The 25965-nt window shown below is 45.0% G+C and overlaps 1 protein-coding gene across 2 annotated transcripts in view; it reads right to left on the bottom strand.

Moving 5' to 3' along the window:
• Nucleotides 1–25965, bottom strand: part of TMEM94 (transmembrane protein 94) — a 50327-nt gene that overhangs the window by 9123 nt on the left and 15239 nt on the right. For both annotated transcript variants that reach the window (XM_066200556.1, XM_066200555.1), the window contains 20 exons: nucleotides 21743–21862; nucleotides 20941–21068; nucleotides 20220–20356; nucleotides 19384–19580; nucleotides 18641–18792; nucleotides 18248–18350; nucleotides 17858–17944; nucleotides 17240–17356; nucleotides 13460–13516; nucleotides 11521–11625; nucleotides 10757–10921; nucleotides 10310–10519; nucleotides 9825–10140; nucleotides 8927–9100; nucleotides 5612–5714; nucleotides 4210–4427; nucleotides 2835–3016; nucleotides 2496–2634; nucleotides 1766–1881; nucleotides 800–899 (listed from right to left, as the gene is read on the bottom strand). In XM_066200556.1, coding sequence (XP_066056653.1) covers nucleotides 800–899; nucleotides 1766–1881; nucleotides 2496–2634; nucleotides 2835–3016; nucleotides 4210–4427; nucleotides 5612–5714; nucleotides 8927–9100; nucleotides 9825–10140; nucleotides 10310–10519; nucleotides 10757–10921; nucleotides 11521–11625; nucleotides 13460–13516; nucleotides 17240–17356; nucleotides 17858–17944; nucleotides 18248–18350; nucleotides 18641–18792; nucleotides 19384–19580; nucleotides 20220–20356; nucleotides 20941–21068; nucleotides 21743–21862 — 2926 coding nt within the window. The remainder of the gene's footprint in view (nucleotides 1–799; nucleotides 900–1765; nucleotides 1882–2495; nucleotides 2635–2834; nucleotides 3017–4209; nucleotides 4428–5611; nucleotides 5715–8926; nucleotides 9101–9824; nucleotides 10141–10309; nucleotides 10520–10756; nucleotides 10922–11520; nucleotides 11626–13459; nucleotides 13517–17239; nucleotides 17357–17857; nucleotides 17945–18247; nucleotides 18351–18640; nucleotides 18793–19383; nucleotides 19581–20219; nucleotides 20357–20940; nucleotides 21069–21742; nucleotides 21863–25965) is intronic.

Raw genomic sequence — 25965 nt, 5'->3', positions numbered from 1 at the left:
CCATGCACAGTGCTCTGTGTATACATGGATTTTCTAGAATGCTCCAGGCAAAAAAACCTCAAGCCTCCCTCTGCAGACTGCCTCGTAAACACCTTCACTAAATGCCGGGTGCACAAAGACCTGCAGCACAGTGGGTAGCTGGGGTCAAGTGGGGAGCTCTCACTTCTGTCAAAGAGAGAGAGGAAATTTGGGCACGAAGTGTGAAGGCAGACTGGACTGGAATTGACACACTGGAAACTGTCACCAGAGGTACTAAAATGGCAAATCATAATGATGCTCCACACTTACTGGAGACTTGGCAGGTATTTGCCAGTTGTGCACTCAGCCCCTTTCTTTAAGGAATACCTCAGAGAGCGAGAGAGAAATTTTGTCCTTTCTGTTTCCTGCAATCAAAAACTGTAAAGCAGCAGAAGGTGTTTACAGCAACTGCCAGGGGAAAATTCTGGGAAGTGATTTCCCAGTTATATAAGAGTTGTAAGCAGAGATCAAAGTCTCCTGGTACACTGATAACACTTATTTAATGAAAGGCAGTAGCATTTTGGGTGTTTGCTTTTGTGTCTCTTATGAATGCAAATTGAAAGGAGTGGTTCTCAGCCCAATTCAGCAGCTGGGCAACAGCTGCACTAAAATTCAGTTAACACCTGGCTCCCCACAGGTAGCAACAGAGGGTAAATTAATACCAATATGTCCTTCTAGATTTCTGGAATGTATCCCCTTCCCTTCACCCATGTCCACACTTGGATGAGCCAGACCAAGGAGCTGGGGAAGGAATTCATGGACAGTAGGAAAGGCCACTTACTCTCTGGTGTGCAGTCTGTGAACAGGGGCACCAGCAAAGGCACGTTGTCAATGTTCTGCAGGTGAGGTCTCACCTGGTGGATCCCCCGGGGGAGTTTGGCCTGAAAAAGGGAAAGGACAGATTAAGCAGGGAGTGTGAGAGACAGGCATATCAGAGGGTACTGCTGAAATGAGAATAATGATTCCTAGAATTACGCAGCTTTAAGATGGAATACAAATTCATATTCCTGCAGATAGAACTGGCTTTCCTAAGCCACTGTCAAAAGTTTCCTGATGTAGTTCTGCACTGACCTGCCAAGCTGCCTGTGCTTGCCCTCAGGGTTTGTAAGGTCAGTATGACAAACCTGTGCTCAAGGATTTCTAAGGACTTTTTGCCTGTGTGGAGAATCTAGTCAGACACATCTGCTGTCTTCCAGCAACTGGATGCATTTCAATTCCAGCCACATCAACCTGCAGCAAGGCAAGCAGGGTTCTTGCCTTCTAAAACCAGGCCTAAAAGATTTTTTTAAATCTGTATCTCTGATATTCCTGTAATCTCTGGTGATCATGTGTGAGGTCTTTATGAAGCAGGAAGGGCTTGTCTCACACTCTGACCACTGGGCAGCACCAGTCTGTGGCTCACAGCTGGCAGAGAGAGTGTTTCTTCTGTCTGAATGGAAAGGGGGATGTTCCTCTGCCCTGCCCAAGCCATGGGACCCAGAGGAACTGAGATGCAGCTCTCAAGGTTACCCTGTGTTTGGTAACCTCCATTCCTAAACACCAAAGCAAAGAGCTGTTCAGCAAAAGCAACTAACTGAGAGAATCCCAAATTTCCCAGGCTCTAGATATCAGGCTGGAAGAGGGTGAGGGAAATCAGGGGTCGCAATGTAAACCAATCTCCTCCAAAGAGGAATTTCCTCTGGGAGTAATGAGGCGGCACTCCTGACCATGACAACAGTAGAAGGTGTAGAGGGAAAGGGGCCCTCACCCTGTTACAGTCCTCCAGGAAGCTGGGGATATCACTGTCTGTTGGCTGAAAGCTGATGAGATCCGAGTGCCCCTCCTCTTCCATCAGCAGAAGCCCCTCCACATCATCTCGAGAAACTGGAGCAGAGAGAGGCAGCATAAACAACAATCACAAACCTGCCTCTGCCACCCCTGTGCCACCCATGTGGGACCTGCACGTGGCACTGCAGAAGCCAGGAAACGTGAGGCCTGATTTTCTGGGTTAGCAACACTAAGATCTCCCACTCAGTCATCTAAAATGCAGTATTTTTAGATGACTAATCTGTTCAGAGGTAGATATGTGAGCTCTTTTGAGACATGATACTTTATCTGTACTGCTGTCCTTCTAGGGGAAGAGAATAAAGAAATCCCAGCTGAAGTAAGGAAAAAAAAAAGAGTAATGCACAGGCAAGGGACCTTCAGTGGCTTGACCAGGGCCCCAGCAAGAACCAGAAGCACTCCTGAGCACATAAATTCATGGCAGCTGGTGCACAGAAGGATGTCTGTTTCCAGAAACTTGGTACTGGCTGGCTGGAAAGGCTACAAATATAAAGTGATGTTGCTTACACACACACCCCCGAGGCCCATCCAGTTTTGTGCTCAAAGCTCTGACAGATCAAGTGTCTGGTGTGGACACAGGAACGTATGAATGGGTTTAAAAGAACCACCCAGGAAACACAGAGCATTCGGAGTGGCCAAGGCACAGTTCTCACCCTGATGGAGATCATCGTGCAGGGAGCCAGCATGGCTGGGGCTGGAGGGGGGGATCTCTGAGCCAGGCACGTCACCATTGGGTGTTAAGGATATGTGGCAATTCCAGCCAGTCTCCAGACCCATTTTCTCAGCAAACACCTGTGGGTGAGCAGACAAAGGGTTTTAGAGTGGTTGCCCAGCCCAGAGCACTGCAGACTGATGCCATACTGGAGCACAGGTACCTTCTGGACTCATTAGTGGGCTGAATCAGATTAACCTTAGATTGCACTGGAGCTAAACTCTCCAGTCAGACAACCAGGGGACATGCAAGGTCAGGGGGTTCAGCAAAGACAGCTTACCTTGCTTTTGAGCTCATCTTCCAGGGAGAAGTAGACAAAACGAATGCAGGCATTGACCAATCCATCAATGAGGCGGACAATGTCAAGGCGGGCCTGATACTGAGATGAGACCATTCCCATGAAGATCTGTCCACTCAGAGCCTGGATACAGTCTTCCTTCTCCATCACTTCCCCAATCCCTTCTTCAGGCATGCAAACAACACGCAATCACATTGAGACATGAGGGGCCACGTGTGCATCAGACAAAGGACATGTGGTGGGGAGGCCACCAAGGTGACACCCAAGGACACGATATCCAGACGCAGAAATGTGCAGGAACACAAACACAAGAGGAAAGATGAGGAGCCATCCATTTGTCCCAGCATACCCAGTCACAGACCAAGAACACAAGTGGGAAAGAGCAAGCATGGAAAGGAAAAAGATAAAACAAAAGGCAGGGATCAGTCACAAGGAATTTGGGTAGAAAGGTCAAGGATGTGTGCTGCATAATGTTCATGTGTGCATTTTAAACACATCTTACTGTGCCTAAACAGGATGAGTCTAGCTGAAGCACAGTGGCATCAGAGCACAAGGGGCTGATGCAAAGGAACTGAATCATGCTCCCTGTAAACATTTCCAAAAAGCCTGCAAAGGCTCTTTGACAGGGTTCCTTCACCATCACCACATCATCCTGTGGTGAATGGGGGCTGGATGCAGCAAGAAGAACAAAATAATAAAACACTTCACACAGTTGCAAGGCTTGCCACAGGTGGGACCCAAAAGTGTTCTGAAAACAATCACAACTATCCCTAGCTGTTGGAAACCCCACTAGTCACATTTTACAGAATGGGAGATCAAGGCAGAAAGAGTTTAAGACTGGTTTTCCAAAAGAGCCTCCTGGATTAATGTAATGGTATGTGTAATGGTATGCTTCCTTCTTAGTTTCCATTGCTGATGTAAAGGACATGCACAGTTCATCTAGTGGGTATCAGTTCCTTCAGTACAGCAACAAAATCCATCAAGGAATAATAGTTGCATAGCACTACACATTTCAATCCTTTGAAAAGCCCATCATGTGCGATTTCCATAAAATCAGACAAATAGCAAACCAAGTACTGAAATACCCAGAAGTCTTGACTCTCTGTAGCCTGCTTTAGAGACAGACTTCCCTCAAGGAGAAGAATTTCTCTGTAAGCTTCAATAACTTAACTAGAAATACCCTTACCAGCTGTCACATCATTACTTCCCCTGAAAACGCATCTCCTTCAGAAACTCTTCCATCCAAATATCCACCTGCTACTCTGATTAACAATGTTCTTACAGCTCTAGACTGATCAGATCCAGCCCCTGGGCCAGCAGCAGACCTGGCTGCAGCCAGGATTGCAGACACACATACCATCTGAGCTCCAGCTATTCCTCCTGCTGCTCTGTTTGATGGGAGTGGTGCCGGGGAGGTCGCAGCACGTGAAGATGGCACTCTGCCCTGGCACCTGCACCAGCTCTATGCACTTGCCATTGAGCTGGGAGGACAGGGCACAGTGCATCGGCTTGTATGCAAAGGCAGAGCAGTACCCTGACAGGCAGGCTCGCTGGTAGAAATCCAGCACCTTCTTCCTGTGTGAAAGAGAAAACAGGCAAAGTTAGCAAAAGTGTGCCACGTTTCTGACAGCACAGAAATCCTGTAGTTCCACGTATTTCGGAAAATGTCTTCCATAATGAGTACTTAGAGAGTCTGAAGATGCCTTTCCCTACTGTTTTTGCATTCTCCAAACTGCAGGCACTGCAGGGCAACTAGAGCACATATTCCAATAAGGGCAGTGGTGAATATTTCTGTTTGCTCATCAGACTGATGGGTATGAACACAGAGCTCTTCAAATACACTTATAATATGCTCTATATGGCTGCCAGATGACTCCAAGGAAGTTCACTGCATGACAGCAGAAGCTTAATTCATCAGACATAATATATCCGTAGGGAGATAAACACCAAAGAGGGAACTGACAACTCTGACAACAGGATCTATGGCAGAGATAGTTGCAGGAGCAGACTTTTCTCCTATTCCCTTTCAGAGTCTGGGTTTCAGGAGCTGTATTTAGTCAATATTCAGTCACTGAAATAAGGTAAAGTTCTTTCTTTAAGCCGAATTCACAAAGGTAACAAATTAGACTATACATCAGATTTTTAATTTGCTTGTAATATGATCAATATTCCAAAAAGTATCAGTGGCAGTTTTTTCACACCTGAGGATAAGCAGATTTAGAAGAACAATGTGAAAAGTCAGTGAAACTAAACATTACTGGTCTGCTGTGCCAACAGGAACTGCAATTCAGCCTGCAGATGAAAATACAGCACACACTGTCAGATATTGCAGCAGGACTCCAAGGCCATGATGCATCATGTGGACTGGTTCAGGCACAATTGATCATTTTGCATTTCATGTAAGACAACACATTTTTCTTGAAAAAACAACAGAAAATTCTCTGCCACCAGCATGACCTGATTATAATTCAGTCCAACTACACAGTACAGTCAGAATCCACTTACAAGAGGAAAATATCCCAGCAGATATAGTAAGAAGTGGCTTGCTCTTCCAGTCCAACTGAATGCTTGTTGCTATCTGATCTCTTACATTGCTATGATAACAATTAATTACAAGCAGAGATGGCTCATGTTCATAACCGACAAGAAGCTCTTAAAAAGCTAAACAAGCATCACAAAAAGAATTTTAACAGAGTGACCAGGTTCTCTCTGCATTTTATCTGCAGCTCCTGAATGCCCCAAATGAGAAAGCTGCCCACCTGTCAGAGCCAGAGAGGGGGTAGATGTCAGTACCATCCCAAAAGTCAGTGCAGGCCTCAAGGATGATGTCAGCTGTCCCATGAGAAAACATCTGCTCAGTGCCTGAAGTGTAGAAGAACAGTGAGTCAGCATCACACGTACAGCTCCCAGGAAGGGGATATCACACCAACTGCTCCCTTATTTGTTAAAACATGAGTGTTCCCACGAAATGCTTTGATGCATTCCAAATTCCTTTTCCTCTGCTGAAAGTCTTTAGTCTCCATTAAGAAATTGTTCAGGACTGAGGATGCACCTGCAACTGCCCTTTGTCTAATTGCGGGTTCAAACAAGGCTGTGATAAAACGTGAGCCATGTAGTCCCTTCCTATTCTCCCCTCACCCTGTGTATCAATCCTGCTTCTATAGAGGTGGGGTAATATCTCACTCCTGTATCCCACAGAGCAGAAGAAGAGAAATTCCTTTGTGCCTCTTGTCATGGAAGTACAAGCAGCAGTGAGGAGCCTACGGGGATCAAAGTCTGCCTACACTGCAAAGCGCATTCATTTTTAGGCCAGACATGAACTAAAGGGTGAGAGCTATTCTTGAATACTTTTCATTCAAGTAGCAGAAGATAATTTGACAGTGTGACCTGCCAGATAACAGCCTGTTTCACATTTTCACCCTGAAAATGTGTTAAATCAGGATGGGTCAAAAGTTCAACATAAGAGACTCTAAAAAAGTAATTCATGTCGTCTTTAGGGGAAGAACTAAAAATCAATGGACACCACAGCTTGTCCTGTTTTTCTTTCTCCCCCTATTTTAGTTTTTAATACAGACTCAAAATCTCTTATTCCCTCTTGTAGTCAGAGGTGTTAAAAAGTTTTTCTCAGAGGTGTGTGACATCCCTAATGCAGGTCCCAGGCACAGGACACAAGTTCAGGGATGTGGGGCTGCCTCTCCTGCTCTCTCTCATTTGTATCAAACCATTAACATTTCCTGCACGTAGAGTCTCTATTCTCTCCTCTAGCTGCTCTGTGACTTTGCCCCCAACAGATTCAAAGCTGAGCTAATGAAAAAAAAAAAAAAAAAACACCAAAAAAACCCCCACTGCCAAGAAAAATGAGCCCAAAGGCTTCTTGCAGGTATTGTTGCTGACTGCTAATGTTCACACTGGCTGGTGAAATCCAGAGCCAAGAATATCCCCTCAACACAAACCAGGCAGGGACCTTCAGGAACACCAAAGGATTTTCCAAAACACAGCAGCTCTCTGCTTTTGCTATAAATAGTTGTCACAAGCCAAGTTTATCAGCATAACAAACTTCCAAGACGAATAAAAGCTGTGTGTGAAAGGAGGAGTCTGTCTCAGGGACACAAAGGAGCACTTGTGCAGAGCTGTGGTTAATTTTATTGTAAAAACACCTAATCCTTCCCACCTTGCTCCTAAGGTCAGACAGTCCTTGCTTGGAAAGAGGGAACAAGAGATGTTTATCCATGCAAAACCTATGTCCTGGACACAGAGCAAGAGCTTGCAATGACCACAGGCACAGATGTACCCCCGTTCATGCCTGACAGCAACTGCAATCCATTTCCCATTCATTCCCACCAGAATCCCACAGCACAGCCCTGCTAAGGGGAAAGTGGCAGTGACTGCAGGCACTATAAACTGCAAGGAGCTCAGTGAGCTGTCCTTGCCAGCAAAATGAGCTCAGCCCTTTCCCCTCCCCTCAGGCCAGGATTTCTCTGGCAAAAGAGGAAAAAACGAATGAGTAGGGCAGAGGGTATGATCAGCCATTCATGGCTGCTGGGACTCATTGGGAAGAACCAAACTGGTCCAGCTGAGCCAGTGAAAGAGATCAAAAGGAGTGGAGCAGTGCAGCTCCAGCAAAGGAAGACAGAGATGGTATCGAGCTGTTTTATTCCGCGGAAGACGCCAGTGAGCCCCTCATTTCCATGTGGTTACTATGGATCTGGGATGAACGCTGCCAGATGGTGAGACACGTATTTCAATGGAATAGTAAGGGAACATACAGATAAGCTGCCTCCTTTTCTGCTACAGCTGTAGAATTTATGTATCTTGCTTTGACTGCAGCATGTCATGGGAGTGGGTGGATTCAAAGATTTATTCACAAATAATGTGTGAGAGAGGTAAGTTATGATCATCTGGTCTGACTTCTGCATAAACAGAGCCATTTGACTTCACCCAATGTTATCTGCACAATCCAGTATTTCTGGTTCTAAAATGGCAGTATTTTAGGAAATTTCAAGGGACAAGACTATTGTGTGAGAGGTGTTCCAATGGTTAACTAAACCCAACTGGCAAAATTCCTCTTAGAATTTACTCTAGACAGCATAATCCAGGTCACACCTATTCGTCTGAGCTCCAGGCTCTAACCTAAACCGTTTAAAAGTGAGGATAAGGAGTTGAAATGAGGCAACATTAAAGGGGTTTTTTCTACACTAAAAATCTCAGCATCAAAGTAATTCCTACTTACAAAGGCAAGATAGCAGCAATCAGAACAAATTACACAGTTCCTTCCCAGATAAAGATAAAAATTAAAGAAGTGGGTGAGAGAAGAGAGTTAACCTGGTAAAACTCTGGCCAGCACAACGATCATATTTCAGATTCAATATTGAACATATGTCAACTCGAGAGAGCCAAATTCAGTCAATTTAAGGAATTACAAAGAGACTAAGAGCTCTGACAGGCAAGCTGTTAAATCTTTCTGAGGTGCTTTAAGACCTCAACCAGCTGTACATCCTTCCCATCCTAGTCCATTCCTATGAGAGTAGGAAGGAGTAGAAAGAGTAGAGAAGTCTGCATGGCTTCAGGCTTATATTCACGGTCACTGTGAGTTTGCATGGGAGTTTTGTGATTTCTTATTAGTATGCAATATAGGAGTGTGTAATGTATGCACTAGACAATGCACAAAGATACTGGTTTATGATTTATCAGAAGGATGAGCATTATTAATTAAAACCCAGAGTGATATTCAACCCAGTGCACCCTACCATCATGAAGTCTATTAAAAACTCAATAAACCCATACCGTGCTCTGCACTGCCATTGGTTTCCAGAAAACAGGTCTACTATATGCTAAGATTTTTTTTTTGAAAATATTTTTGGTTCTGGAGTGAATCAAGGCTGGGAAGAATTCCCCCCCTCAGTATACCACAGATGATCACTGAGGTTTGTTAATCATATCTGCACTGGCCATGGGTAGAGCAGGGGAATCACCCAACAGGGACTCCAGGCTCTTCCAGCCTGACATTTTCTGTGCTGTCTGAGGAAAAGCTCCCCCTGTGCCAAGTGGATGCCCAGAGAAAGAGCCAGCCTTACTGGTAGTGGTGTCCTTCACAAACAAGTTAATCATGTGGCTCAGGGGTGGTCTCCTCTTGGTGATGGATGAAAGCTTCCCCAGGATGGTTTCCTTAACCATCTCATCGCTTGGCAAGCGGTACAAAGCCAAATAGTTCTCCTGCTTGAAAAGATCTTTAGCACCGGGTGTGAAACCTGAAACGTGAACACAAGGAGGAGGAAAATCAGGCTCTAATCAGTGCAAAAGAAAAGTCCCTTCTCCTGCTTCTGTGCCACCCACTTTGCCTGTGCTCATTCTGACACCTCCCCAGCAATTGGTAAGTGAGTTGTGCTCACTGTACATCTATGTAAATATGGCTCAAGATCTGGGATGAAAAACACTCAGAAGGACTAGATTAGTAATTACAGTGTTCATGCTCTTGTTCACTGGTGAGAGTAACTGCGACATCACAGGACAGGCACAGAAGTGAGCTCAAATTTCCAGGTTTTAATCATAGTGTTACCTCTAACCTCTTACCACCCCTATGCCTCCATTTTCCCATCTGTAAAATGAGTTGAGCTACATTATTTATCCCCAAACTCCCTGTAAAGCCCTACTGTAAAGACAGGCCAGATATCTGTTCATAAGCAGGTATTCTTTGTCTCCTGATGAGACTGGCAGACTCACACCAGAAGAACAAGAAGCCTAGCCAGGGCTGGCTGGCACTATCCTTGATGACATTTGTTCCTTGGATAGCACTGACAATGTCAGAACTTGCCAAAAGCCATCTCTTTAATAAGCTCTTTTGGCAACCAAACAACTCTGTATTTCCACCTCCTCAGCAAACGCGACTGGGAAAATATTCTCATGTTCTCTAAGGATTAAGTATCTATTGGCAGCTCTGATTTCTCTGTGTCTGCTCATCCAGCTCCTCCTCACCTATCAGCCTGGCAAGCTCACAGAGGCCCCAGGGCACATGCACAGGCAGCACAGCATTGTGAGTCTCCTGCAGGGCGATGTTGCAGAGGTGGTCGGAGAAGCGGCACAGCCGCTCGGTCACGCTGGCGTTGCACAGGTTGAGCAGCACGTTCAGGCCCAGAGGCTTGAGGGAATTCAGGTGCATGTGCCAGTTGGAGTCATCAAACTGGATGCAGGAGGGGTTCTGCTGGTCTTGGGACAGGCTGAGCATCTCCAGGTGGTAGTCACACACAAAGTCTTCAGCTTCACAAGCCAACACCTCGCTGTCCCCACCAACCTGGTCCAACAGGCAGAGAAATTGTAGTTGGTTACAATGAATACAGCTTGAGCCTAGAATCCTGCAGGGAATTCCCAGTTAAATTCCCCAACAGTGGGGACTCTGTGGGTTTGAGTTTGTGTTACAGCTCCACAAAAGCCTACTTGTGTGCCCCTCTAGTAAGTCTTACCTGAGTATGTTCCTCCTCTCCACCCTCTGTGTCCTTGCTAAAGCTCACGTTGGATCCAGAGGGATGTTTGCTTCTGCTGTTTGGCTTTCGGTGGGCAGAGGCTTCAGGAGCCTTTGGAGCATCACCAGACCAGTTGTTTCTCTCTTGTTCATTGGCCATGTGCACTGTGTCTGCCAGGGGGCCGGAGAGCAAAGCATCTCTTTCATGGGGCTGTGGGAGACCAACAGAACCAAGTCTGGTGATTCAGCGGTTGAACACAAGGCACTGCTGATTCACCTGCTGCTTTAGGACTCCTGTAGAAAAGGATCCTTGCTTGCTTCTTCATCTTTAAGCAAAGAATTATGGCACAGGACTTCTCAACAAGGCCCCTCTATAGTATCACATTGTGTGTCACTCAAACTATGATTGCAGCCAACACACTACATTATGGACTACATTATTACTCACCTCATCTTCCATCTCAGGATGGCAGAAGGACCGTGTGGAGAGCTCATCAGTCAGGTCTTCGTGGCTGTCATGAGGTGGTTCCACCTTCCCACTGAAGAACAGAACAGTCTCTGGGCTGGGGTTTGGCCAGGAAAGAATCCCCTGCTTGTCTACACAGCAGAGCACCTAGAACATCCCACAACACCCCCAAGAAAGCAAAATCTTAGTGAAAACATCTCAGTGCTCATGCATAGTTGTAAATATCATGACTTTAATAAACATATGGGAGGATAGACAATTCTCTCCTTCAGCAACTTTCTCTCTTAAGAAACTGCACCTAATAAAACCCAAGAATTCCTTGCTCTAACAAGATTGATTGATTGTTTAACACCAATTACTTCAGCATATTACAAAAGTAGGCATGAAGACCAAGGGAAGGAAGCAACTACTCAACCTATTTCACTGTCTAGTACCTTACCAGGACCCAAACCAGCTGGTTCTTGCACAGGAATCAAGAGGGTTATTTGATCAGAACCAGAGCTGGAAAATACAGACATCCTGTCAGATGCCACAGAGTATCTCAAACCATTGTTTTAGCCTGTAAATGTGCTTGGACATGACCAGACAATTATAAACTCTTCTACAAAGACAGGTGCCTGAAGGGTTTCTAATTCCAGCACAGTGAACTGATTGCAAACAGTCTGTGCTCAGGGATGGACGACATGAATGATGCAAATGAAGCATCCTCACAGGGCTCCTCTTCCTGACAACCCAGCAATACTCACAGTGACAGATCCCAGACTGTGGAGCAAGCTGGAAGTGAAGCTCAGAGTTGGGGATTTGCCTTTTAAAACACAGAGGAAGTGGCTCCAGATACAGCGTATCATTTCCTGAGGAGGGAAGCAGAGGACATCAGCCAGTTAGAGACTCATTCAGTGGAAGATGAAGGGAGAGAAGGAAAAAAGGGAGTATGACATTACCTGCTTTCAGTTTCAACACAGGGATACACTGTAAGATAGACATCAGTCTCTGTGGGAACCTGTTACCTGATACAGTGCTGGTGTTCTCCAGAGAAAAGCATTTCTTCCCCTTTCCACTGATTATGCTAAACAGTCAGTCTGATTGTTGAATTGAGAATTCACTGAAACTACCTCTTATCTACCCAAAAACACAGGAATGAATTCTGAAGTGAGTTTGTTTCAAGTGAATCAGTTGTCACCTCTTGGTGTTTTTATCCTGAAGTAACTCACCACCTTGGATTGTGGAGTCTGAGGCCTTTGGTTTCCTACCACCATGCTGCAAATCAGGCAAAGGATGGGGTCCCTGTGGTGAGGTGACTGGCCCAAGTTTAATTACTGAGGCAATGATAACATCTGAAACAAAGCCAAGGTGCCCTGACTGCTCCATCCTTACAAAGGAATTGGAATGGAATGGAAGGAAGAGGGGATATTTTGCAAAAGTAAAATGTCCAGTTGGCACCCTTCATTTTCCACACAAACGTGTTTTAGAGGGAGTCTGGATGGCAGTAATCAATCCAAGCACCAGAGCTGTGTGTTTTCCTCTGGAAATCCTAAAGCCAGCAAAACCAGAATTGAATTACTGTGTTATTTTACTGCTTTTTAGCTGTTATTCTGGAATACTGTGACTGCACAGCATTTCCCCAAAAGCTCCTCAAATCATGTTCCCTGGATTCTAATGGTTAGTACAGCAGGAAGCTCAAAGGCAAAACAATTTGGAGCTATCACCAAGAAAAAAAAAGCTCTTACTTAAACCAGTTTCTTCTAAGGAAAAATGTTACAAAAGGAAAGAAACAGATCTCCTCAACAGGGTAGGTCAGCTAAAGTCACTCCCATTTAATATCTGAAAAACATCTCAGCTAAATGATGAACTGGCACAGAAAGGCAACAAAATATTTCGCAAAGGAAATATGTGTGTGTACCCACGTGCATTCCTCTGAGTGACTGGGAGCAAGGAGGCAGGAATTGATTCTTTTCATATGGGGATTTTTAATCACTCCTGGAGTCCATCTGCCTCCTTACAGAAAGGGGAACCTTAACGCCAGATTAGAAGGAGAAGTATCTTTCCTCTACCCACCTGTTTAATCTGGATGATGCAATTTACAGAGTGGCCAGAGCAGTTCCTTCCCCAGAAAAAGGGCTCCTGAATGTTTAATTGTCCCAGCTTTGGAAGCACCAGTAATGTGCTTAAACCTGATAAGAAGCCTATGGAGCAGGATCAGACTTTTAAAAAGCCTGAACATCCCACATTCCCCTCTGCAGTTTGCTCTGGGTGCTGACCACCATTCCCTCTGGGTTCTAGTTATGGCTTGAACAAGATTTTTCTGGTACAAGCAAAATACTTCCCTTCTTTCAGACACACACCACACAAAGTTTATTTTACTTCTGGAACAGGACTTGAAAGAGGTGCTGTCTCCTGGACAGAAAACGTTGATTTCAAACCATTCACAATATTCAGAAAAGCACAAGTGGACTCAGTATCGAGGTCACTTCAATCTCTGGTCAGCACAGCAGTATTTACATGGGGAGGTGGAGGGGGAAGACATGCAACCTGCATGCACAGCAAATTAAAGCAACAAATGAGTGACAATGGACAACTGACACAAGTAAAAAGGGTCTAGAAACAAGCAGGAGATCAGAGAGGGAGGAAAGGATATCATGAAGCTCTGCAGTGAAGATGGAGGAAAACAATTCATAATAATAGTACCTGAGAAGATACCATCTCTGTGTAGCTGCTGAGAGTGTCCTCTGAAAATTTAGCAAGCTGCAGCAAGAGAAGAGACCAGTTACTATAATTGTGCTCAGAAATGTGCCATGAGGAACATCCTTGCCTCAGGATGTGCCTTCAGAGAGGAGAAAGCAGGAGTCCTGCTCAGTGGGAATGGCTGTACCAAGGCAGACCGATAACTCATCAAAGCAATTAAGTCTTTAATGGACTCCATTTTTATCTACTTGTGAAGCACAGGCAAAGTGCTTGGTGCTGTACATCACAGAGGAACAACAGTCATTACCTAAATGTCTACAGAGAAAATAATAGCAATTAGACCCAGAGGAGGCTCTTTCTGGGTGGTTATTTTTAGTCAGAAAGAGCCAGGATTGAGTGATCTGATTTTAACTTATATGGGTCAGTTACAGGAAGGGAGCTGGAAAAGGGGTTGGAAAAGCAGGTGCCTGGAACACAATGGACACAGAGGAATGAGGTGATATGAATGGGATGTGGATAGGAAATGAAAAGAAATTATAGCAGAGCACCACCATGGTGCTCTTGGAATTACACTGAGAGCATTCACTAACTCAGATTTTTTCATCCAGCACAAAGGTATTCCACACGAGATGTAATTTTGGAAAAGTTTAAATTTAAGTCTTTACATAACCATAAGTGAACATGGCAATTACATTTATACGTAAATAAAACTATAGCCCAAATAATAATGCATATATCTGGCACTTGAAACAGGATCAGCTTAACAAAGCCAAAAAAAGCCAAGAGAAATCTGTCAGAAATCATTAAAACGAAGAACTACGGAGGATTATTAGGAACTGGTTCAGAATATTTTGTTACAATTTTAAAAAGCAACAATCCCATAGTAAAAATAAGAGACCACTTTTGAGTGAAAGTGAAAACAGAAGTAAGAATTAACACTAAAAATAAGGAAAAGTATATCTAGTAGGTAATTAAAACCAGATCACTGCTTGTTAAAGACAGTGAAATTGCAAATGACATTGTAGGCAAGGCAGATGTGTTAAGTAAATATTGCTATTCCTTATGCAGTGATACAATCATACCATATGACAACTATGAAATATTTTCCATTCCAACACCAGCTACCAAAAGTAAATATGTTTAAATTAGCAGGTCTGGACAATGACTGTTACTGCTGATTCTGCACAAGGCTTGAACTATGGATTAAGTCCCAGTTCAATGGAAGTGGTGCCAATGCCCAAAAAGGGAAGGAGAACCATCCAAGTTACCACAGGACCCCAGACAGACTTTGATTTCAGACAGAATAAAAGAGCAGCTAACATGAGACTCAATTAAAAGAAAAGTGGAATAATACTACCTGTGCCAAACACCACAACTATATGAGCAGCAAATCTCCTCAAACTATTGTGGTATCTTTTTTTGACAAAATTACAAATTTGACTGATAAAAGTACTACTTTTGACATAGACCATTTGGTAATTTGAGTTGATTCTAAATGCTTGTCTAGTTTTCTAATGAAAATACCAAAGTAATAAGGCCCATGTTAGATGTATTAGAAACAGACTATCTCTAAATGAAACAGAAACAGAAATTATTTGCAATAACGTGTTACTAGCTCCAGCAGGGACAAATCTGGGTATATTGTTACTAGTTTGAGAAAAAACTAAAAACAACACATTACTGATAGAGTCTGTAAAAGATACAAAGCTTAGGGCAGGGTTCAAAGTAAAGAGGACAGACCACTGTCACAGAGCAATATGGACTGCTTGGACAATATGCAAAAACATGTAGCCCAACAGGCACAAAGCTAAGGCAGTGTATTGAGGTGCAAAAATGAAGGTTAGACTTACGAGGATGAGGATTCTCAGAAAGCAGTAACTGCAGCTGAACAAAGCCTGACCTGTTAAAGCAGTGACTCAAAGATCTAATGGGATCCTTTGTTGTACAAACAAGAGAACGCAGAGCAGAAAGCCCAAATTATTCTGAAGTTTATCAAAAGCACAGCTATTACTGGAATATTTTGTGGGGTCTGAGATTCATAACCCTACAGTGATCCTGAAACAGTGGAGAAAGCTACGAGGAATGCCAAGAGAAAGATTAGAGGTTTGGAAAATATGCTTCTAGTGCCTTAAGGTGCTTGAACTGTTTACTTAACCAGAGACGGTAAAAAGGAATGTGAGTAGTTACAACAGACCAGAATTTTGATTGATGTGCTCTTTGCTCTTAAATCTAGAAGACAAAAGATGTAAATTTTCCAAGGGCTGGAAATCAGATACCGCAGAAAATTCTCACTAACACAGAACGTCCATTTTTAGCAGTGAAGGTAAATAATTACTGAGACAACCAATCAAAGGCAGTACAAATTTTTTCAAACCCACAGCAAATTCCTTTCTAGAAGGAATGCTGCTGCAGTCCAACTGTAGTAATGAAACCTAAGGCAGGGACTTGTTTAGGGGGGCACTGGTTTGTGTCCTTTCAACCAGTCACAAGGCTCACCTCTGGCCTTGAAAAATTGGGAATCAAACTGCTTGAACACGATAGGAAGGGGAAGAATGTGGGTAAGTGGCCAAGTTGCCACCAAGTAGGCCAAATGACTGGAGAGAAGGGTCTTACCTGCTACATTTTGAACAGAGAAGAGAGAAGGAAGGAGGGAATTAGAGAGGCCAAGTGATTGCCCTTGTCAGGGGGTGAGTGACCAAGGCACATCACAGCAGCTGTTCTGCAGCAGCAAGGATGGAGGATCATGTCTGAGATGCCACAGAAGGAACTGACTGGACAGACAGAGTTGCCTGGACAAGAAAAAGGAAAAGACAGGAAAGAAAAAAAGGAAGGTGCAAGTATGAGTGACAGGACAAATGGGAACATTGAGAATGATGAAGCAAGGAAGCCAAGGAGCTCTGGCTTTTCCCAGCTGAATTGTGAATTGTGAAGGTAAAGAGGAGATTTCAAAAGTACAAACCAAGTGATGCTGAGAATGGGTGGGAAAGGTAAAGTGGCAAAAACACTGAGAAGAGATTCTGAAGATGCAAATGATACTAAGGGATGTAATGTGTCCTTCCTCCCGGGACACGGGCAGCTTAGTTGTTCAACTAGAGAGAAAAGCGTAGAGAACACAGACCTAGGGCCAGAGGCCAAGGAAGGACAAGGAGAGAAACTCTGTCCAAGTAACAGAAATCAGCACAGAAGACAAACATAGATCAGTGCATCTCACCAGCACTGCTACCAGGACAGAAGAAGGGATGCACAACAGCTCATCCAAGTCAGGACCACATCCCATCAGACCATCCCATTTCCCAAACCAGCACAACCAGAAACTGCTCTTACTCCCTGACCTACTCAAAAGCCATGCCTGCAAACATAGCCCCAGAGCCTCTGGAAAGGACTGCTCAGCTCAGAGGGCATTGCAGAGAGATGATGTATCTCATTCTTTCTCAGTGCCTACACATTGCCCAGTTACAGCCAGCACAGGGCATTTATCTCCATGTTGACCCCTCTGACAAACCATATTTATCTGACAGAAAACACATGCCTTGAAGAGTTTTACAGAATCACCAGAGCTTCCTATTACCTTGGGATATCTGCAGAGAGGTTGAAAAAATTAAAGCATCTGTTTAAGAAGTAATATTGTACTTCAGGGAGACAGCACAGTTGTGACAACCAAAGATCCAACAAGGTTTTACAATTATGTGGACATCTCGGCTTTAATTCAGTGTGCTCACTTCACAGAGCCTTTTCATCTCCTGCCCTTGTGTCTGCAATGGTTTGATGTGGAGAAAAACCTACCAGTGAGGTGGATGAGGCCTTGCTCATCTGGGCCAACACTCTGGCTTCTCCAAAGGCTGTAGCAAGAATCCACAGGACGGGAAAGAGCAACGGAAGGATGGGTAAGACACCATTCACCTGAAAAAGACAACCTGCGATCACCAACAAGCACAGAGACAACAAGCTGTCAGAACCTCTCATGTGACATCTTTTCCACCAAAGTGAGAGGATAAGGATAAAAGGCCAGGGCAAGAAGGAAGGGGACTGGAAGCAGTGCCAAATAGTGCACACTTTAGGGGGGTTTAATGAAGGAGGCCATGAATCAATCACACCAACTTGCAGCTGTTTTTCCTGCTGAATTTGGTGTAAACTCTAATGAGTTTAAAGGCAAAGGATATCATATATATAGATATAAACACATACATGGCTAACGAGAGAGAAAACATTTAAAGGTTAAGTCTGTAAGGAATGGCCAGGGAAGTTCTGTTGTCCTCCACTGAATGCTCCTGGATCCAGCATGCTTCCAGATCCAGGAAGCACAGGATGCTGTCACGGGATGAATTAAGTCACTGAGGGAGGGAATCCATCTCAGTGGTGCTCTAGGAAGGAGGTGTAGTGAAGCTCAGAGCTCTCCTTTACCTGCAGCTGAAGAAGAGTGTACTGCCAGGAAGCAATTCCAGGAGCTTGGAAAATGAAGCGCACGGCATTGATGATCAGGAACCCAGCCTGCAATTCAGAGATGACACTGTCACTTAACTACTGGCACTTGCAGGGAAGGTGTTTTCAGTGCCTTGTAACATTCTCAGCCCCGGGGAAAGTATGAAAAATATATTTTTTGATCTGCTGCTGCAGTTCCTCCCTCCACTCTCGTGGTTATGTGGCTCAGCATCTCTGAACGGCCCAAGATACACACAGAGTCAGCAGCATGAGTGAGACTGGCCACAACTTCCTGTTGATGGCTGCAAATTCTTCAGATTTATTGAGAAAACATGGCTATTCTCAAGGACAAAGGCTTGGAATGAGACCTACCAGCACGATAGGGACAGCGTATTTCAGCATCACTGACTGTACAGTGAACCTCTCATTATCCAGGGCTGTCACAGGCCGGGACAGAGCCATTTCCAGGCACCACCTAAGAGACAGAAAACAGCCTGAAATTTCAGCAGCCAAGAATCTAACCTTTCACTTTCCTTGGATATAAAGCTCCTAGCACACCTGATTATAGAATACTGTGCTCAGCCTACGCTATGAGGCAGGGCTGTCAAAAGAGGAGCCAACATCTACAATAAGAGTGTGGCACTTGCCAGGGTAAATTTGCAGTGTTGCCAAGCAAACTCCTCAGGTCTCCTCACCTGCTTAGCAGGAAGGCAGCAACAAGGACACAGACAGCTGGGTAGGCACTGTGACCTGCACTTAACCCACCTGACATTATCAATTATTGGGGTCTTCAACACACGGAAGAGACGATAGAGCTGAGGATTCTGAGGTCCCTTCTTCACTTCTCCCCTTGGGGAGGGTGGGGGTGAGAAGGGTGGAAATAGATCTCCAGGCTCCAGAACTATGTGCTCATCATCCTAGAAGAAAGGACAGAGAGCTCAAAGGCCTGTGTTCAAGCACATCTGGTTATTTCATGAGAATTGGAGTGAAAGTTACAATGAAAACCACCGAAGGCAAATTTCAAGCTTTAAACTTTTTCCAACCTTCTTCATTTGTATAGATCTTGTGAGTAGTTAATTTACCTCTACACCCAGTATTTTATATTACCTTCTTTTATAATAAATCAGTAGTAAGGAGAAGGTCAAAGCAGACAGACTTTATTTCTGCACATAAAAAGCAGGATAAAGGACGAGGTTTTTATGTCATGTTATCCAACTGGATAGATTCACTCTACTTATATTTAGCAGCACATTACATTTTCCCCTTGACCTGAGAGAGGAGGAAATACAGTGCTTTTCTGTAACATTAGTGTCTCCTGTCCACTGGGTTTGGGAGTTCATGGAGAAGATGCAGCCTGGCTAACTATGCACCATCCTTGACTGAACTGGAATTTCAAGCTCAGAAGAACCAAACACTCCAATAATCTGTACTCTGGGAATTAGAGTACTAGCAAGAAAAACCTGGAAAATATATCGTTATAGGTCAGGGAAATTAGACAAGCAAATTACCTTAATCCCTCTCAGAGAAGCAAATGACTCCTGGCCTGGCCTCAAAGCAACAACATCTCCTTCTACCAAGAGGCTCACGGGCAGGTTGACAAGATGCCCATCCCTGTAGGCCCAGTGAAGGGACCAGGATGGGGCATAAGGCATGTGAAGGTCAGGGTACATGGAGTCTGGCCATTTCACCTCTTTGCCAAGTGTATCTGAAAGCACAAAGGGCAAAAGAATGAAGTGGTAGCAATTCTGGATTTACCTGCTGTAGTGGTTATAAGTCCCCCAATGCCAAGCTGAGCCCATTGCCATGATCTTTTATCATCTCTCTATTCCTCCTTGATGTCTTTTCTCTTCTCTCTCCACCCAGTACTAACAACTAAACAGCCATTTAAAAACCTGTGCAACAGAGAAGCTACAGGCTGTCCTTAAAACTGCCCCAGTGAAATGAACTGCCCCCTCAGGCCCCAAAGCCCCCGCTGAGACGATGCTCACGCACAGCAATTTATTTCCTTCTGCTCCATGTTGTGGTACAACCCCATGTGTTCTCCCCTCATCATCTGCTGCAAGGCAGATATTTTTGTAGGGATATGAGGATTTGAATTACTCCAAAGCACAGCCATAACAGACGCCCACCTGGTAACACACAGCTTGGAAGCACATGGCCACATGACAACTCAAAATAACTATTCTACAGGACAGGCATGAGGAGAACACACTTCCCACAGCCTGTTTCTGTGCAACACAGGAGAAGGTTAGAAGCTTAGTTAGGAATGCATGTGATCAGGTTTGGGAAAGATTCAATGGCAGGAAAACACAAGTGCAAATGGGACAGATGAAGGAGACCTCACCGTTTATCTTATCAACAATGGTCTGAAGCCTCCTCTCCACCTCTCTGCACTTCAGCCTCTCTTGACGCCCGATCATGAGGAGATCCAAGAGGAGCAGGAGGAAGAGTGCCAGTGCATTGACTATCTCAGCACCTTGGCTTCACACAGCAAAACAGGAGGAAGCAGAATGCAGATGAGGTTTGAGTAAACGAGCAGAATACACTGCCAGACACCCACAGAGATAAACACACACCTGCCTGGTTGTTTATTCCCACATCTCACAGATTTGTGGCTCAAAAAGAAATGCATGATTGCACTTCTTCCTTAGGATAATGACACCAGAGAGGTCTGAAAGGACCTATCTGAATTAAAAAATACTTTACAAATATGGTCAAGGCATGTATAGCACACTAACTTCTCCCATGAGCCACTAATTTCTCCAGTTTCAAAATACTTCCTAACTATGATAATGCCTTAGGAGTTTTAAAGACCTAGGAATCCTGTAGAAAAAAACCAAAACCCTCAGTCTCTCCATAGGACACTCTCTGGGTCGATTAGAAATAGAATTAAGTTGGCTGAAGTTCTGTGAAAGGGATTGATAGGAAATTACCAGTGTGAGTATGCTGACAACTAGATATCTAGACAGAATGAGGGACAACACTTATGTCAATCACACACAGTACTAAGATGATATAAAACCACCACCTTGCCTCAGTTAAGCAGCACAGGAAGCTTTGCTCACCTCCCCTGTGGCTGGCTCCCATAGCAGCACAGCAGCAGCAGCACTGCCAGCAGCATCAGAGACGCACCAGGCCAGTGGAAGCAGGAGCAGCGGTTACCATGGTACAGGAAACTGCTCCTCCACACCTCCTGCAAAAGGAGAGCAGCAGACAATCAGCACTCATGGAATACAGAGCCAGACGATTGGAAAAGCAGAGTGAGAAAGGGTGAAGAGGGCAGCTGGTGCTCCAGGGAGAACAGAACTTTGCAAAACCCCTGAACATGACACAGAGCATCCCAGATCCATTGTGTGAATCCTTCAGAACCAATGGATATTCAGCTGGTGAGTCTGGGTGAGCACTCTGCTTCTCTCTTGATTGGAAGAATGAAAAGGCTTCTGTGCCAGGCTGTCCCATTGTCACTGACCAACCAAGGAACACTTTTAAGCACTGTGCATGAACACTGGCACTTCCTATTCAACACACATGCCAGGCAAACACAGTGGACAAGGGGAGACTGTTGAGCTTCACAGCTCTTCATCTCCACCTGAGATGGACCCTCTAAGCTCACTGCCCTTAGTGGCTCTTGAAGTCCTGAGATCCTTCAGATGGCAAGAGGCATCTTCCCACAGAGCTCTGGCATCCAGGAGAGAAGTGCTGACAGAAACTCACCCTTAGGTAGATTCCTTGCTTTGCTCCCAAGGACTTTAGCAGTTCTACACCTGGACACTCTGAGGGGGGAATGCAGCCAACTTCTGTTTAGCCCTCATCTTTGCTTTGAGAAAGGGAGACCAAGTGCCCAACTTGTGCTGTTTGGTGCCTCACCTTCCATGAAGTCCCTTTTTTCCGTTCCTTCTGGTGCCCCTCCAGCAGTGCTGACAACTGGTCTCTCAGGATTGTGAGGGCTTTCTTTGTGGTAAGGCCCAAACTTGAGGTCATCTCATCCTGAGGTGCCAGAAAAATAAACTGGTTAGTGCTTCCCTGTTTTCCTTCTAGACTTTTTCCTGGTGGCTGACAGAGCATGTGACCGTGAATGCCCTGCACTCATCATCACCAGCCTGATTCTTCATTTTCCTGAAATCATCTTCCCTTCTGTGAACTTCAGACTGCTGGCTGGAATTAAAGCACTTAGGTAGTATCAGGTAAACAAACTGGTCCTGACTGTGCTGATAAATACTTTATCAAAGCACAACACCAAGTCATTTCTGTGAAACAAGATCTACTCAGCAGAGGCTGAGGACAATACAAACAGAGGTTATGCAGGCTTGAGCTGGTATCACCTTGGAGAGACAACAGAACATAGTTATGGTAGAATTTTAATGATACAGGATGAATTTTGCTAACAATAGTAAAAACTAAGTAGTAGAATATCTGCAATTCAAAACAAGAGCGGTCCAATTTCCACAACTGCTTCCTACAGATTGTTGTTTGTGAGTCCTGCCTCTGTGACTACTTTGATGCAGAAGCTCCCAGATTTAAACGCTAGGCTGTGGATCAGTTCAGGACCAGACATGACCCCACCATCAACTCCTCCTTTTACAAGAGCAAGCACTGGAGTTTTAAGTGATGAACTGCAAGGGAGACATTTGGACTTGCAGGAAGCACAGAGTCCACAGCACCACTCCCTCAGTGCTCAGCAAAGAGGCAGCAGTCCCAAAGGACACATCTCAGGAGCGTGCCATATGGAAAACACTGCCATAACATGCTGGTAACAGCAAAGTGGGGTAAACACTTGCATTTCTGGGCCAGGAGCATGAGCACTTTCTTTCAAAGCACAGATTGCAGTGAGGTACTGTGGGCACCAGATCACTGACAGCAAATCAGCAGGGAAGAGCAGGGAGGTGTCCAAGAGAGGCCTGCAGCAGAGAACTACTAAATAAAAGTTCTCATGGGCATTTCACGTTTTAATGCAAACACATTGAGCAAGTACAGCACACAGGATATCCTGCATGTTGGAAATGTTCATGTGTGTCATACTGTGCCCAGAGCACAGAACTACTGAACACAAACAGGCAGGAAGTTTGTCCCTCCTGTCCCCAGCAGTGTGACACAGCCCAGAGCTCAGGCAGGAGCTGCAGCTCTTCCTGCTCTTGTAGCTCTTTCCAGCCCTGCCAAACCCACCGTGGTCTCAAACTGCAGCAGTTCTGCTCCTCAAGAGCTGCTTGCACACACCCAGCTCTGCAAGCGCAGCTTGGCTCCGATCTGTTCTTCCTGTTCCTTAACTGCATGAGTTTGTGATGAACATTTACTGGAAACTGATCTTGGACTTCAGACTCATTTGCATTGATGGTCCAGTCCAAAACTGCGACACGGTGTTGAGGAATAGAACATAAATTCTCTTCCAAATTCCATCTACCACACACACACACACACTCTCCCCACCTATCAGGGACAACCTGAAACAGCAAATTCTGTCCAGGCAGAGTCCAGCAAAGCTGCTTTAGCTGCACTTTTATAGAACTAAAAATAATCCTGCTGCAGCTTTCATTCTCTGTGTCAAGTTTTAGGAATAGAGGAAGCAGCTCTGTGTTGTTCTTGGAAGCAGCCCAGGTAACATCAGCACAGGACTAAACACAGGAGTGTCTCAAAGACTCCCAGAGGAGAAGATGGCAGTGGAGCTGGCACCAGCCGTGCTGCAGCACCACAGAGTGCTGCAAGCAGGAGTGTCTGAGAACAACACTGAGCAAGGGACAATCAGGCTTCTCTCTCTTGTCTGACTGCTGCCTGTCTGGGGCAGAGCAAGGCACCCACAGAAATATAAATCCTCTCCAGCATGGGGAAAGCAGACAGATAAATAAAACACACAGAATGAAAGGCAGCAAAATAACAGGGACTGAAAAGCAAAGTCTGCTTAGACACCAAGCTGGTTCTAGTGGACACAGCAGGAGCTACAGAAGAAATGAGAAGAAACGCGCACTTAATGCCAACATCTACTACAGTAACACAGTGCCTGGAAAGAGAAACTGCCCCAGCACAGCAGGCAGCGAGCACAAAAAGGCAGCAAATCCAGAGGTAATCAAAAAAAGTTCCTGAAACACTTGCACACCTGCTCCAGACTTTACACAGGAGTTACCGGTTTGGCACAGTGTCCTCAAAGGAACGTGGAATGCAGCAGGTGACAAAGGACAAGTGCATTGTGGCAGGGCTGGGGAAGGGCAGGAAGGGCAGGGATTGTTAAACACCCATCCTGACACTTAGATCATGGAGTATTTGGCAAAGGAGGCAGAGGCAAACTCGGGTAACCTGCTGTGGGTGAGCATCAAGGGAAAAAGCCTGGGACCCAAATGAAAGGGACAGGCAAGAAGAGCCACCCTGAGCTCCTGGCAAGGGGCAGCTCCAGGTTTTCGCAACTAAAGCTGCCCTGCTAAGTCATCAACTGCTAATGAGGCATTTTTCAAATGCCCTTAAGTAAACCTTTGGCAAACCCAGGCGCTCTGAAGCTGTCCCAGAGGGATCTTTCTAGCCTTTCATCAGCTGCAAGTGCTCTTCCTGCCACAAACCAGGAAGTGAGCACCCCAGGGTGAAGAAGCCATTCACAGGAGGTGTCAGTTCATTAATAAAAAACCTCAGCATTCACATCTTTGCTTTGGAAAGTTACCTCAAAGAGAAAGCCTCTAATTTTCTGGCCCAAACAGAAACAGCAAGACACCTTTCTACCCAGCTGCCTCAGCACAGCGTTTCCTCTGAAGAGCAACAAAGAAAGAGCAGGCAGTAAATTCCAGGTTACAGTGAAAGCAAACGCCTGATGGGTATCAGGAGGTATTTTAAAAGGCTATACTTTCCTTTTGCCTGTGCCTAAAGGCAAAAAGTCCTAAGGACAAAATGAGCAGTTGCTCCCTCCTTTGCCCTGGAGAGCACAGGAGCCTCTAAGTGCACTTTACTCCTCTGGAGCTGAGCCCTGCCCTGGCCATCCCAGCCTCAGTGTGAGGCATGGCTGGAGCCAGGTGAAAAGGGGATGATTGCACCCTCCTGCTTTGGGATGGCATCAGGGCTCGCAAGAGTTGTGATCTTTGGGATGGCTGTTAGGGGAAAAACAGTGCAAGGTATTTCCTTTGTGCATGTGATTTTATTTTCTAGAGGCAATGAATGTGCTGAGGTGTGGAGTGGAAGGGAACATGAAAGGATGTGTGAATTTCTCCACTTGTAGTAAATATTCTACATGTTAAATTACTGCTTAGCTTGCCTGAAAACATTAGGGAAAGGGAACCTGAGACAGATCTTGCAAATGCCCATGATTAGGAGCTGGTTTGGCTCTTCAGGAAGGAAACAAGAAGCAGCTCAGAGGCAGGAGATGAGGAGTCACAGAATCTGTAGACTTTTCTTTGCCTTGTCCTTTCAGTTGACCCTCCATAGTTTGACACGGGTAAATAAGTTGTCAAATAGCCAGGACCTTGTTTAAATTCATAGCCTTGCCTGGCTCATGGGAAATAGGTTCTCCTTGCCTTCCTCGGGGGTTGCAGGAGCATTTTCAGGCTGATAGGTAGGAAAACTGTGGTTATTTTCTGATTTTTCCTCCCACAACCAGAAGTTGTTCCCGAGCAACACCACCTACCCATGTCTGCTTCCTGCAGCCCACCTACATCCTCACACAAATTCACCACTGAGTTCTCTTCCTAAAATTCCCATCTTGTTCTTTTACATATAGAACTGTTTCAAATTACCTTAAAAGTTTATCAGCTATCTCACACTCTCAGGTAGCAACCTGAGAGAAGAAAGACAGAGGTCCTGCAGCTTCCTTCCAGAGGAACAAAGCAGAGCCCAGAATGTGCACAGAGAAATGGACACAAAATATTAGTATATTAAACTCCTCTTATATTTTCTCACAGCCATTACACATCCATAGTAGCATGTTTATTTGTTGTACCAGTAAATGTTGATATAATATGTGCCAAATATTTTTTTAATAATACAGGAACATAAATATATTCCTTGCTTTCCAAGAGCAAAGTGGGTTGAATCATCCTCCATCCTCTGTGGATTCAGTCTCCTGCAGAATAAGGGATTCTCACCAAGACTGCTGTACACTTGAGTGTGACTGCCTTTACAAA

This window comes from Chamaea fasciata, unplaced genomic scaffold, assembly GCF_029207755.1.
Source record: "Chamaea fasciata isolate MVZ Bird 193981 ecotype frontalis unplaced genomic scaffold, bChaFas1.0.hap1 SCAF_19, whole genome shotgun sequence".
Classification (NCBI taxonomy): Eukaryota; Metazoa; Chordata; class Aves; order Passeriformes; family Sylviidae; genus Chamaea; species Chamaea fasciata.
Note: the sequence above shows the minus strand (reverse complement) of the source record. Positions and strands in the feature narration are given on the sequence as shown.